This window comes from Engraulis encrasicolus, chromosome 15 (assembly GCF_034702125.1).
Source record: "Engraulis encrasicolus isolate BLACKSEA-1 chromosome 15, IST_EnEncr_1.0, whole genome shotgun sequence".
Lineage (NCBI taxonomy): Eukaryota > Metazoa > Chordata > Actinopteri > Clupeiformes > Engraulidae > Engraulis > Engraulis encrasicolus.
The window spans coordinates 55125672-55140671 of NC_085871.1; the positions used below are offsets into that span (position 1 = coordinate 55125672).

General features: G+C 47.0%; 1 protein-coding gene across 2 annotated transcripts in view; it reads right to left on the reverse strand.

Moving 5' to 3' along the window:
* yaf2 (YY1 associated factor 2) overlaps nucleotides 1–10480 on the reverse strand; it is a 32902-nt gene extending 22422 nt beyond the window's left edge. For both annotated transcript variants that reach the window (XM_063217676.1, XM_063217675.1), the window contains exons 1-2: nucleotides 10313–10480; nucleotides 8392–8517 (exon numbers count right to left, since the gene is read on the reverse strand). In XM_063217676.1, coding sequence (XP_063073746.1) covers nucleotides 8392–8517; nucleotides 10313–10338 — 152 coding nt within the window. In that variant the 5' untranslated portion in view covers nucleotides 10339–10480. The remainder of the gene's footprint in view (nucleotides 1–8391; nucleotides 8518–10312) is intronic.
* Nucleotides 10481–15000: the final 4520 nt, after the last annotated feature.

Here is a 15000-nt window from a genome sequence, read left to right on the forward strand (position 1 = left end):
CAGGGTGTCTGCCCAATCCCCCAACAGAAGGGAAGTGCATTTATCCCAATTGACGCTGGCTGATGTAGCTCTTCCAAAAAGGTCCAGAGCCGACAACAGGACAGCAATGTCATTGTCGTTCCTTATCACCACCGTCACATCATCAGCATAAGCTGTGAGTTTGACAGGAGGTGAGAGAGGGCAGCCCGGTGCGGTTATTCCAGTTAGATGCTTCCTCAAATGCCCCAGCAGGGGCTCGATTGCAAGAGAGTAGAGCAGCCCGGACAAAGGGCAACCCTGGCGAATGCCCCTGCTGACTGGGAACTGCCTTGTCAAAGATCCATTGATCTTCAACATACTGTACACATCCTTGTACAGCAACGAGATGTATGACGCAAACCCCCCTCCCAAACCCAAAGGCTTTCAGAGTTTTTAGCATTGTACATGTGCGAAACTTTGTCAAAGGCCTTCTCCTGGTCTAAAGAGAAGAGACCAAGATCAATTGAGTGTATCCTTGATGTTGTAATTATGTCCCGCACTAAAAACAAATTATCAAAAATTGTCCTTTTCGGTACACAATATGACTGGTCCTCGTGAATAAGCGACGCCATGCACTCCTTAAGTCTATTTGCTAGCGCTCTGGATAAAATCTTGAAATCTGCGCACAGTAGGGAAACCGGGCGCCAATTCTTGAGGTACCCCAAGTCCCCCTTTTTTGGCAATAGAGTCAGTACTGCCCTCCGACAGCTTACAGGAAGCCTCCCCTGGGAAAAAACACTACAAGAACACACTGTGCAGGTCCGTCCCTATTATATTCCACATTGTTTGGAAAAATTCAGCTGGCAGGCCATCCAGCCCCGGAGCCTTCCCTGTGTTAAGCTCTGAGGCAGCCTTGGATATTTCCTCATAGGACAGCACACCATCAAGTTTTTGCCTCTGCCCATCAGCTAGCTGTGGCAAGCCCTGCAACAGCGCCTCCATGGCCTCAGCCTCGCAACTCCCCGCCTGGTACAGGGCCTCATAATAGGAGACAGCATGCGCTCTTATTTCCCCCTGGTCCAAAGTGTCCCTGCCATCCGGCAGCTTGAGGTGGGTAATCCTTTTTTGTTCTTGAGCTTTTTTCTCCAATCCAAAAAAGAAAGCAGTTGGAGCATCCATGTCATTGAACTGACAAAAACGGGCCCTTACTAGGGCTCCTTTACCCCTCTCCTCCATGAGGTTTTTCAGAAGTAGCATATTCCTCTGCACTGCATCAGTCCTTGCGTCAGTCCAGGCACCAATAACATTGTTCGTTTGGTTGGCAATTTCATGTTCTAATGCCAGCATCTTCTCTTTTAATATCCTTGTACTATGGGCAGTATACTGCAGACAAAAGGCTTTTATTTGTGCTTTGCCCACATCCCACCATTGCGAAAGGGATGAGAACCTGGACTTCTCCTCTCTCTCCAACTCTCCCAAAAAGATGTAAAGGCGTGAATAAAAGAGTGATCCTGAAGTAGCTTAGTGTTAAAATGCCAGTGTGAGAAAAAGTGCTCTTTTGCTTGGATAGAAACAGATAAAGAAATATACTGATGATCAGAGAGAAAAGTGGGTGAAATGGAGCTATTATAAAACAAGCCTCTATGTTCAGCTCCCACATAAAATCTATCAAGCCTGGCTGCAGTCACCTGAGTGGAGCTCATTCTCAGCCAACTATACTGTCTGACGCCCGGGGAGGCATCTCGCCACAAGTCAACCAGATTAAATCTATTTACCAATGATTTCAATACTTCAGCAGACTGGGGGTGTGGCTCATCATGATTTCGGTCAATCACGTGATTTTCCGTGCAGTTGTGATCCCCCCCTACCAACACCACATTTCCCTGGGGGCAGACTGCTAATGCATCAGCTAACTGATTAAAAAAAAGCATTCTTTCTTTGCCATCATTGGGTGCATAAACATTAAAAAATGAAAAAGGCTTATCTCCTAGAGTCAAATCCACTCTAAGAATGCGTCCTTGCACCACCTCGATAATATTAGGTTTGCAAGTAATTTTTGGCGACAAAAGAACCGCGACTCCCGCACTAAGGTTGGTGCCATGGCTCAAATAGACCCCTCCGTTCCAGTCCCTTGCCCACTGTGCTTCATTCGCATTATCTGTGTGCGTTTCTTGCAGAAGCACTACATCAACTTTTTTTAGCTGCAAGTAGGTGAAAAGATCACCTCGCTTGGCGACCCCCCTACAACCATTAATATTTAATGAGCCAATATTGAGGACCGTCATAAGGGCTATAAAAGCAAGCCTAAAGCAAATCACAGCGTTCATCATCATTATTACTTTAGCGTCTTCGTCTGCGCTTTGCCGCGCGTCGTTGCTTTATTTGTCTTTTAACAGCCCCGACTATTTTGTCTATTCTGTAGCGTTTCTGTTGATCAAGTTCCTCGCGTGTACATGTTCTCATTGCCATTGCACATGATTCTACAAAGAGTTCAAGATTGGGAAACCAGTTATCAATTTTTACATTTCGTTTACCGAAAGTCAGATCGAGAAAATTATTTAACTCCGTCACTGAATAATATCGTTTAGATTTTTTTGCAGCACCATCCACTTCCCCGGCCGCATTGTCCTCCTGTGACATATCTGAGCCATCACTCTCACAATCTGAAAAATCTTCAAATTGTACATCATTGGCCTCGGACGCCAGATTCTCCTCACTCTGCACTTCGTGCTGCATCTGTGACTCGGGGTTAACGCGTTCCCCGCTCACAGAACCCACCTCAGCGCTGGCGGGGTCTGGACCGGCCGCAGACGCGTGCTCCTCCTCCTGTGCTTGCACCACTTCAGTCACTACCCCACTTTCAGTGCCTGTGGGAGACTCGCTCTCAGTGGGCACAGGGGGCACATTTTGGGAAACAGTATGTCCACCAGTCTGAGGTACATCAGCCGCTTGGGGAGGTTCAGGGGCAGCATTTTTGGAATCAGTTTGCGCACCGGGCTGAGGGGTATCCGCCGTTCGAGGAGGCGCCTCAGGAGAAGGTGCCGAGCCTGGCCCAACACCACTCCTATCAGCCTCTTTACCAGCCTGACACTCCTGCTTAACGTGGCCTGGTTTCCCACATCCAAAACACCTCATGGAATCATTGCTTATAAAGATCATGTAGTCTTTTCCCGCTATAGAAAGTTTTACAGACACATCCAACTTCTCAAATTCCGGTTTCATTATCATTAAAGTTTGGCGTCGGAAGGACATTACATGTTTCAGGTCAGGATTCCTTAGCCCAAGAGGGATCTTTCTAAGAGGGCTAATTATTCTCCCGTATCTACCCAAAATGCTTGTGAGCATGGGATCAGGAATGAAGGGTGGCACATTTGAAAGGATCACTTTCTTAGAGGGATTTGACAGCGGCAATACGGACAGGAACTGGTCCTTTACCGTAATACCCGCTTGGACCAAAGAGTCAACCATCACAATTTCCTTCAGAAAAAAGACAACCGCCCTGTTCATTCTAGAAGCCGAAACAATATTTCCCGACCCGACCTCAGCTGCAATTGTTTGTAAAACATCTTCAACTGAGATAGAATCGTCCGGTGGCATACACTTACAGCCATGTCGGGGAGACAGGTCTGCAAAATCATCCGCACCAGAGGCCATTACAGCGTCTGGGCAAGCGCCCAAACGCTAAAGCGTTATGTAGCAACACAAAGTTTTAAAACAGCCTACCACTATCCTAACATAGAAAAGGAAAAGAAAGTGGAAAACTCACTCAAAACTCGCCGCCACTCACGCACTCACACGCTCCCAGCAAACACTCACACGCTGCACATGCGCACAGGAGAGGAGAGGAGAGGGGAGAAGAGAAGAGAGGAGAGGAGAGGAGAGGAGAGGGGAGAAGAGGAGAGGAGAGGGGAGGAGAGGGGAGGAGAGGATGAGAAGAGGAGAGGAGAGGAGAGGAGAGAGGAGAGGAGAGAGGAGAGAGGAGAGGAGAGGAGAGGAGAGGAGAGGAGAGGAGAGGAGAGGGGAGGAGAGGAGATGGGAGAAGAGAAGAGAAGAGAAGAGAAGAGAAGAGAAGAGAAGAGAAGAGAGAAGAGAAGAGAAGAGAAGAGAAGAGAAGAGAGAAGAGAAGCGAACAGAGAAGAGAAGAGAGAAGAGAAGAGAAGAGAAGAGAAGAGAAGAGAAGAGAAGAGAAGCGAACAGAGAAGAAAAGAGAAGAGAAGAGAAGAGAGAAAAGAAGAGAAGAGAAGCGAACAGAGAAGAGAAGAAAAGAAGAGAAGAGAAGAAAAGAGAGAAGAGAAGAGAAGCGAACAGAGAAGAAAAGAGAGAAGAGAAGAGAAGAGCACCGTCTTGCTCTGAGCTGAGATATTTACGAGTGTGTGAACTTCATGGCTGGCGTGTGTGTGTGTGTGTGTGTGTGTGTGTGTGTGTGTGTGTGTGTGTGTGTGTACTTCATGGCAGGCTGTTTGCTAATTTACGACTCGCCGCAAATATCTTCATAAATAGTGTTGTGCTAGCGTGCGCGACACACACACACACACACACACACACACACACACACACACACACACACACACACCAAGCCCAATATGAAATATCTTAATAACTATTGGTGCTGAGAAAGTCTTCAGCGATGTAGTGACAGAGACACGAGCGTCTGAAAAAGTCTCAAGTCTGTCAAGTCTCTCTCCTCTCTTCTCTTCTCTCCTGTTCTCTTCTCTTCTCTTCTGCTCTCTTCTCTCCTGTTCTCTTCTCTCCTGTCCTCTTCTCTTCTCTCCTGTCCTCTTCTCTTCTCTTCTCTTCTCTTCTCTTCTCTTCTCTTCTCTTCTCTTCTCTCCTGTTCTCTGCTCTCCTCTCCTGTTCTGTTCTCTCCTGTTCTCCTCTCTTCTCCCCTCTCCTTTTCTCTCCTCTCCTCTCCTGTCCTCTTCTCTTCTCTCCTCTCCTGTTCTCTCTTGTTCTCTTCTCTTCTCTCCTGTTCTGCTCTCTCTCCTGTTCTGTTCTCTCCTCTCCTGTTCTCTGCTCTCCTCTCTTGTTCTCTTCTCTTCTCTCCTCTCCTGTTCTCTCCTCTTCTCTCCTCTCCTCTGCTCTCCTCTCCTGTTCTCTTCTCTCCTCTCCTGTTATCTTCTCTGCTCTCCTCTCCTGTTCTGTTCTCTCCTCTCCTGTTCTCTTCCCTCCTCTGCTCTCCTCTCCTGTTCTCTTCTCTCGTCTCCTCTCCTGTTCTGTGTTCTCTCTTCAGATCACACAACATGGTCCCAGTGATCCATATCCTTGGTCTGTTCATCTCTCTTGAGACCAAGATAAACAAATTTGCTTTAGATGGTGTCAAGCATGTGTGGTGGTAAACAAGTGAGTTTTACAAAAAAAAGTGTATCCTCTCAATAGCTATGCATGGTAGTGGGACTGACATGGTTTGGGGATGCATGGATGCTGTCAACATTGGCAATCTGAAATACACCTAAAAGAAACATGCATGTCAACATGCACTGTGACTACTGAAGCAGATCATGATATTCTCCATAGGATTGCATTCAATCTCACACCAATCTATTTAAGTCAGGTGCAGACTCAAAATGTAAAAGTTCAATGCAAAGAAAGGTTGAAACGCACACTGATGACCTCCCTTTTAATCCCGTTTCATTTCGAGACGATTCGAGACAACACAGCCCCTTCTCTACCGGATTTTCATCTGGGGTGTACTCACTTTTGTGAGAACATGTTCAAACATTAATGGTTGTATTTTGTTTTTTTCTGAGTGAACAAGAAATTTAAGCGGTTAAATATGTTGTTAAAAGGTCACTAATCATTGTGTCAAAGTGACATTTCTGTAATGCTTTCCTATGAAAAGATATACTCACAAATCTGCAAAAACTGTGAGGGGTGTACTCACTTTCGTGATATACTGGGCATTACACTTAACTTTTATCCAAAGCGGCTTAGTTATTTTAGCTACAGGGTATTGGTTACAGTCCCTGGAGCAGTGTGGGGTTTGGTGCCTTGCTAGGGTATTGGTTACAGTCCCTGGAGCAGTGTGGGGTTAGGTGCCTTGGTACAGGGTATTGGTTACAGTCCCTGGAGCAGTGTGGGGTTAGGTGCCTTGGTACAGGGTATTGGTTACAGTCCCTGGAGCAGTGTGGGGTTGCTCAAGGTGCCCTGCTTAAGGTCACTTCAGCCAGGGATGGGGGTGCTGGTGAGGACGGGATATGAACCTGCCCCCTACTGACCTAAAGACCAGTGCTCTAGGGTCAAAGACGTCTTTGTCATTCAGTGTTACGGACACCTTCCGCCGACTGTAACAGCAAAAAAAACATGATTTTTAAATTGTTTCAAGTGAACGGATGACAGCCGAGGCTTTCATGAATTCCCAATAAATAAATAAAAAGAGTCATGTTTTTTTTTACAGTTACAGTCGGCAGAAGGCATCCCCAGAAGATCCATCCATTGGGAGCCGTCCAATCAAAACAAGCTTCTCGAAAAGGCCCCAGCCTGTCAACGTCAAACGGTTAAAAAAAAGTCCCGAGCCCTTGTAGTGGAGTCCACACACACACACACACCGCTCTCTCTCTCTCTCTCTCTCTCTCTCTCTCTCTCTCTCTCTCTCTCTCTCTCTCTCTCTCTCTCTCTCTCTCTCTCTCTCTCTCTCTCTCTCTCTCTCAAACATCCAGTATGCGCACACAGGAGGTAAACAACATCTGTGCTGGTGTAGTTGTCAGTAGTGGCGACACACACACACACACACACACACACACACACACACCTCTCAGCTACTCACCGTGTAGATCAGGGGTCTCCAACCTTTCTGGGTCAGAGGGCTACCAAGGGCTACCAAGGGCTACCGAGGGCTACCAAGGGCTACCAAGGGCTACCAAGGGCTACCCGAGGGCTACCAAGGGCTACCAAGGGCTACCAAGGGCTACCCGAGGGCAACTTTTGTTCAAAATCCTCTAATGCTCTTGACATCATTCCCAAATCACACTAGATTGAATGATAAATTGCAATACGTTATAAGGAAATATTATTTATGCTAAAAGGCAAAAAAATCTCATATTTAAATTAAGAAAAGCATTAACTGTGACTAGAATCTTGTGGTCTTGACTGTTTATTAACGTCCTTGGTGGGCACCTCAGCCCCTGGAGGGCTACCTGGCGCCTGCGGGCACCTCAGAGGCTCCTGGAGGGCTACCTGGCGCCCGCGGGCACCTCAGAAGCTCCTGGAGGGCTACCTGGCGCCCGCGGGCACCTCAGAAGCTCCTGGAGGGCTACTTGGCCGCGGCCCGTGGGCACCTCAGAGGCTCCTGGAGGGCTACTTGGCCGCGGCCCGTGGGCACCTCAGAGGCTCCTGGAGGGCTACTTGGCCGCGGCCCGTGGGCACCTCAGAGGCTCCTGGAGGGCTACTTGGCCGCGGCCCGCGGGCACCTCAGAGGCTCCTGGAGGGCTACCTGGCCGCGGCCCGTGGGCACCTCAGAGGCTCCTGGAGGGCTACTTGGCCGCGGCCCGCGGGCACCTCAGAGGCTCCTGGAGGGCTACCTGGCCGCGGCCCGCGGGCACCTCAGAAGCTCCTGGAGGGCTACTTGGCCGCGGCCCGTGGGCACCTCAGAAGCTCCTGGAGGGCTACCTGGCCGCGGCCCGTGGGCACCTCAGAGGCTCCTGGAGGGCTACCTGGCCGCGGCCCGTGGGCACCTCAGAGGCTCCTGGAGGGCTACCTGGCCGCGGCCCGTGGGCACCTCAGAGGCTCCTGGAGGGCTACCTGGCGCCCGCGGGCACCTCAGAGGCTCCTGGAGGGCTACCTGGCCGCGGCCCGCGGGCACCTCAGAGGCTCCTGGAGGGCTACTTGGCCGCGGCCCGTGGGCACCTCAGCTCCTGGAGGGCTACTTGGCCGCGGCCCGTGGGCACCTCAGCTCCTGGAGGGCTACTTGGCCGCGGCCCGTGGGCACCTCAGAGGCTCCTGGAGGGCTACTTGGCCGCGGCCCGCGGGCACCTCAGAGGCTCCTGGAGGGCTACTTGGCCGCGGCCCGTGGGCACCTCAGCTCCTGGAGGGCTACCTGGCGCCCGCGGGCACCTCAGAGGCTCCTGGAGGGCTACTTGGCCGCGGCCCGTGGGCACCACGTTGGTGACACCTGCTGCAGATGTTCCTTTCCTGACGTCACAGATCACACACACACACACACACACACACACACACACACACACACACACACACACACACACACACACACACACACACCTCAGCTCCTCACCGTGTGGATGTTCCTTTCCGGACGTCACAGATCACACACACACACACACACACACACACACACACACACACACACACACACACACACACACACACACACACACACACACACACACATACCTCTCAGCTACTCACCGTGTGGATGTTCCTTTCCTGACGTCGCAGATCACACACACACACACACACACACACACCTCAGCTACTCACCGTGTGGATGTTCCTTTCCGGACGTCGCAGATCATGCATTTGAAAGCCTCCGCGGTGTTCCGGAATGTGCAGACGCTGCAGTCCCAATAGCCGTCATCTGCGGAGGGTTTAGGCTGACGCTTCGGCCTGAACAAACACACAACAACACACAATACACACATAAAAACACAATACATAAACACACATAGGAGTATATACTAATATACAATACATAAACACACATAAGAGGAATATACAACACAGCTGCAGTCCCACCATCCCACCCAGTAACCGTCATCTGCTGAGAGTTTACGCTTCAGCCTTAAGAAACACACAACAACACACAATAAAAACACAATACATAAACACACATAGGAGTATATACTAATACACAATACATAAACACACATAAGAGGAATATACAACACAGCTGCAGTCCCACCATCCCACCCAGTAACCGTCATCAGCGGAGAGTTTAGGCTGACGCTTCAGCCTTAAGAAACACACAACAACAACAATACACAAACAAAAACATGATAATAAATAAACACACATACGATTAATATGACTGACGCTTCGGCTTTAATAATAAAAAATTACAAAAGCAACCAGCACAGTCAGAGGAAGAAGAACACACACACACACACACACACACACACACACACACACACACACACACACACACACACACACACACACACACACACACACACACACACACACACCTAAAGCAACGGGGTCAGCTCTATGTCCACATTGGTCCCACAGCCCATTGGGCCAGCAGCACATTCCTGCTTCTCCATATTCCAATATTTCAAAGAAATTATTCAAATATGCCCCATATTCCACAAATCCATATTCACATATTTCCGATTAAATTCAGAGAACGTGCCTTTCTCCCCTCCATGGAACATGCCGGTAGATCCTGCATTGGAATACATTCTTAGAAATGTGGGAACATGGAGCAGCAGGAATATGCTGTGGGACCAATGGGCCTCAAACTAATGTTAAAAACCGTAGTGATGTGAGACCAATGCAATGGGCTGTGGGAAGTTACATAGACAGACACGCTCCCCGGTGTGGTAGCTTTTGTGATACGCACCGGATTCTCATGCACATGCACTTGTACTTGTACGAGGCTGGGGAAAGCATGTGGGACAAAGGTATGGCAGGAAGCGAATGTCAACATAAACAGAGATTACACAATCTTCGATATGGTCACCAAATGTTTTGGGACTGCCATTTATGTTATGCCTACACTTTGGAATTAGATCAGAGTCATGTTGCTACACAGGTATATTCCATGTATCCCAACGGTACCCTGTACTCAACTTTAGTCGGTCTACCCTACAAGCAGATACGGGGCACATGAGAATCCGGTGCGTATCGCAAAAGCTACCACACCGGCCAGAAGCTCCGCCAGAGAAGAAGCACAACATTTAAAAAACAACATTTAGCTCAGACAACAAACCACTGTTGCCATAAACACGGGATCCCTATGTGTCCGCTAAGGTCTCATAACGAGTCTAAAGTGGCCACGTTGGCCTTAAAAAACAAAACAACCATCAGTCTCAGAGGTAGAACAACAACACTTATATTAGAACAACATTAGCTCACAACAAACCTCCCGCTCTGCCTCGTATCATCCCTATTGTTACGCCTGCTATTTCTACGTGTCTGCTAAGGTCTTCTAAGGACTCTGAAGTGGCATCTTCGGTTTGATGCTCTGCTTACTGTGACAGTGTAGTAAAGCAGCGTTGCAGCCCGCCATAGCTGTTGCAGGCAGCTAACACACACAGACTGAGCTGGGAGGAGGGAGCTCCACTACAGACCTGTGCTCCACTTTAGCTTGCGAGATGGAGGTTAGCATCTAGCATCTAGCTCTGCTCTCCTCGGCGCTCTATTCAGACCGAGAGTGAAGTTGTTGGGTTTTTTTAGTTACCTGGTGGGACTTTTCTTATCGCCCATGTTCGGCCAACTCTCCTCTGTCTGCCTGCTGTCGATTTTGTCGGCTCTGTGGTCTCTCCGTGTTTAAATTAAATCGTTAGCTAGCGAGGGAGCGATGCCCGAGTCGCAGGCAGCAGCTTCCCAGCTGTCGCGGAAACTCCAGTTTCGCACAGAGCCACATGACCCGGCTCGGCCAATCAGCGCCGGCCTCATGTCGCCATGGAAGAGGGTTGCCAAGTCCGGGGAGTTACCCACCCGATTTGGGTTGCTTGGGATAACATGTTTTTGAACACCATTTGGGCTGGAAATGTTCACACACATTTGGCAACACTGCCTGAACAGGAGCGAAGAGAGGTCGAAGGGTTCGCCAATCGCCATGAGCAGTCTTTGCGCTTCCAAAAACACAAATAATCTCACCGAAAACATCAACACCAACAGCGCCAGCGCTTAGTCTGTCAGCTTGCATAACCCCAGCTAAACAGACACAGCTCCAAACCTCGACAGAGGTGTCCTTGTTGTCATTTATATGTTTACGGTTATTCAGCATCAACTGGCAAAGCGACCACCCTAGAGAAGCTGGATGTCCATTATGCATGAGACAGACATTCCCCCTGCTGCTCTGTAACTATTCCGCAGGCGTTACAGTGTTGCTACTGATGTATCCGATGTGACAGCCAGCCAGGCAGACACGCTCCTTCATCCTGGTCTCCGCTTGCGTGTCCATCGCGCTTTGAAGATGTCCTTCCCTTCTCCCTCCCTTGTCCTGGCTGTCGTTGGAGACGAACTGGCCATAATTACCGCCCGCGTCGTTTTGGTGGCAGGCTACAGTAAATTATCATCTGCAAACTGGCCAAATGCTGTACGGTGTAAATTCAGTTTGGCTGGAGAAGAAAACGTAGCCTACCTAGACCATCCATGATGAATGTATGTTTGGCAGTGGCTTTGCTGGTGACAATAACAGCCTACTATCTACTACGAGCCCTTTCGACTAGTGATGGAAAAATAATTTAGAACCCTGGTTGTGTGGAGGGAATTCGCTGCTGGTCAAAGACACACATTCCATCCTAGAGCTATGCCAAATTACATGGCCATGGGTCATTCTCCAAAGCCAAACACGGTGGAAATTCTGTCACCAAGTATAGTCTAGGCAGGATTTCTGAAAAGGTGCTTATTTAAGGTCCTGAAGGCAAATCATGTTAATTTTCGGCATACAACTGATTTAGGGGTATTCAAGGGTGCTGAATCCAAATCTGCCGTATGCCGGACGCAAAAATGTACCGAAATGCCTCAAAACGGGCAAAATCCAATATGGCCGCCGCCACCGTGTTAAAATCCTGCAATCACTTTTCTTTTGGACTAAATAAGGTATGAATTTGAAAATAGCACTTATTTTTATGTTTTCAGACATGGGGAAAGCCATTATGTTATCAGATTTAAGCTCAGATTGGAGGAAAATGCTTATGTCATTGGCTGGCAGCCATTTTAAAAGCAGAGAGCCTCATATTGTCAACGATTTTTAAATTTTTTACTAATCTTTCAAGATCCACAGAAAAAAATGCTCTTTGTCTCTGTGAACACAAATACTACAGAAAACTGCACTGAACTGTCTACTTTCACCTGAAAAAAGAAGTTTGTGTCTACCTTTTTCCATTCTTTAGTTATGGGCAGTAGAACATGGGATGACACCACAAAAAAGCACAGATTTTTGACCCCAAAATACTGCACTTCTCACTGCCCATATTTTTGCTTTAAGGACATATTGTCTTTGATAGTGTTCATGTTTGATATACAACATTTTCAGGGGGTTTGAAGGGTGCTTAATGCCTTTAATTCCCATAGTACATCAAAATGAAGGAATCCAATATGGCCGCCATCACCAGTCTACAGTGTACATTTCTTTGATTACACAAGGTAAACTCTTAAGTAGGCCTACATTATGTAGCATCAGGTTTTCATACAAGGAGAATTAATTTCCATATACAGATTTAAGATAGATATCAAAGGAAATTATTTCAGTGTAGACTGAATTCATGTTTGCAACAGGAGATTACCTTTTCCATAAATTGACCATTTGTATTTAAATCTCTCCCTATTTCAATTACACTTTTAATGCATTATACCATGAAAAATGTTTCCACCTCAAACCACCTCACAATGTTTCCACACCTCTTCACCCATAAAAAATAAATGCACACAAGAGTCTGAAAGTCCCTAAATCAAATATTTTCTAATATTATCCTTTGTACAATGGGAATTACTTCATGTTTGCCGGTTTAATTGCTGTGCTCAGATCACTGTATATCTAGGCCTATAAAGGGGATCAAGAGGCAGACTGATGTGAATAATATATAGAATAGAATAGAATAGAATAGAGTGTGCAGATAAGGGAGTGGCTGTGTGTGTGTGTGTGTGTGTGTGTGTGTGTGTGTGTGTGTGTGTGTGTGTGTGTGTGTGTGTGTGTGTGTGTGTGTGTGTGTGTGTGTGTGTGTGTGTGTGTGAAAATAGATAAAGGACATACTCAGGCTGGTATTGCACATCAGTCATCCAAAGTTATTGCATAGATTGTCTTGCTTAATGTACATATTTCAGCTGAGATGGCCACTCTGTGACAATTATAACCATTAATTACAAGGCTGGCCTTTGTTCTGTAGTACAGCAAGAATTCAGCTCAACACATTGCACTGTATCAATCATTGCACAACAACCGGAGGATGGAAGGAGATGATACATCTGTAGTGCCAATGATACATCTGTAGAGACCCAAGAACTCAGAACCAGGATAATGTCCAAGACAATGTTTTAGCTCTGTGACAGTGGGAAGTTCAGAGAGGGCTAGGTCTATTCTCGCTATAGGTGTGCCTCCTGAAGGCAGCAATGATCTCTTTGGTTTTCTTTTCATTCAGAGCTAGAGAAATTTGTCTCGGTCTCTGTACACCAGGCTGCCACCTTCAGTCCCTTTTGCTGGTCATGCTGCAGTCATGGACAGATAGACTTTAGATGGGGGCTCAGCATGCAGCCATGTGGGGATCCAGCCCTGCTGAACAGGGGAGCAGGAGGAAAAGAGAGTCTGTCTGTTATCTTCTGTTGGTAGAATTGTGCAAGTATAGACTTTAAATTGGCCTAGTTAAAATATACTGGAATGTACATCTGCAGTGTATCAATAACGGTGCTCAGCTGGAGAGAGAGAGAGCCAATGGCAGGCAGAAGGGCAAGTGGTAGTTTTAAGGTGCCTAGGCACAGAAATGGGCACTTCCCTGTCTTTCTCACAGCACATGAACACAATATTCAAAAATGGACTGCTAATTAACCCATTTTGTCCTAAGCCCTTTTTGGGAAAGGGTGCCCTCTTCCTATTAAATCCGCAATGTCTCAGCCTCCGAAGCACATACAAACATGAAATGAGTTACATTTAAAAGCCAATACCCTCCCCTTGCATTGTAATGTGTTCATTCAGCTCTAACATACCCACATAGTTAATAAAACAGCTAAAATCTCAAGATCCTGAAAAACCTATATGTGTTTCCAGGACACAATGGGTTAAGTTATACGAGGAGGAGGTATCAAAAATCAGAATGTCCTTGCTGACTTAGATGTCCTTTTTTGAATATTGTGTTCATGTGCTGTGAGAAAGACGAGGGTGCCCATTTCTATTAGCCTTGCGCACCATCCTACGTATTTCCGCCAAGAGACTTGACTCCACACTACTTCTGATACCAGTTTATATATATACCAAATATATATGCACATACAGTCACCCTCCTCTACTCTAACCAAAATTGTTTACTTGGTATACTAAGTTAACCTATTCCTAATCACCCCTCCTGGAGTTGCTGAATTGCAGCAACTGCTTGACTCCATGTACTCCATGCCACTTCTTGCAGATGCAGTGTTGGATGAGGCAAGCACAAGTTGTGATGTCTTTGTGTGCCTTGAGAATACATGGGTTCTAAATTTTGTTTAAAACCTGACTGCGAACCTCTGATTGTTGGAAACCGCTGTCTGTCAAAAAAAAATTAGCTCACGTGGTTGGCTGCCAGTGTCTTGCCCCTCTTCATAACATTGTGTTAATAAACAATGAGAACCCATGTATAAGTGGCAGATACAGGAGCAGTGGGACTAAAGCCCTGTTCAATACCACCCATCCCACTTCGGTGACTGGCAGGAGGATAGGAAGGGGTATGTGGGCCTGACTCAATATAGAGATTTGATAATGTGGGGCATTTTATGTAACCATGTGACATCTGAATTAGATAGGACTGATAAAAACGCCATACTTTGCTTTTGTTGCATTTGCAGCAAAAGTGCCATGCAGTGCATGATATTGTGTGTCCTGCCAAATCACTGGAGAGGAGGAGGTTGATAGGCCTAATGGTTGGGAAGGAGTTAACATATATCAAGTAAATTCCTCACAATAACATAAACTGTTTTGATCCACGTTTCACCTTTCCACCATTCAAAGATATTATGTAAGCACTGCAATAAAATCGTCAAACAATGAATTCCTAATGCACAAAATGTAGATGTGCATATTATATTTAGGCACATTCAGACTTATGTGTGTAAATTTGTCTCATAATGGAAGAGGTGGATTGAGGTGGACATATTGCATCATGTTATAATAAGCATTAAAATAAAAGTGGAAGTAGAGAAAACATTTTCATTCAAAAGAACAGCTTATTGACA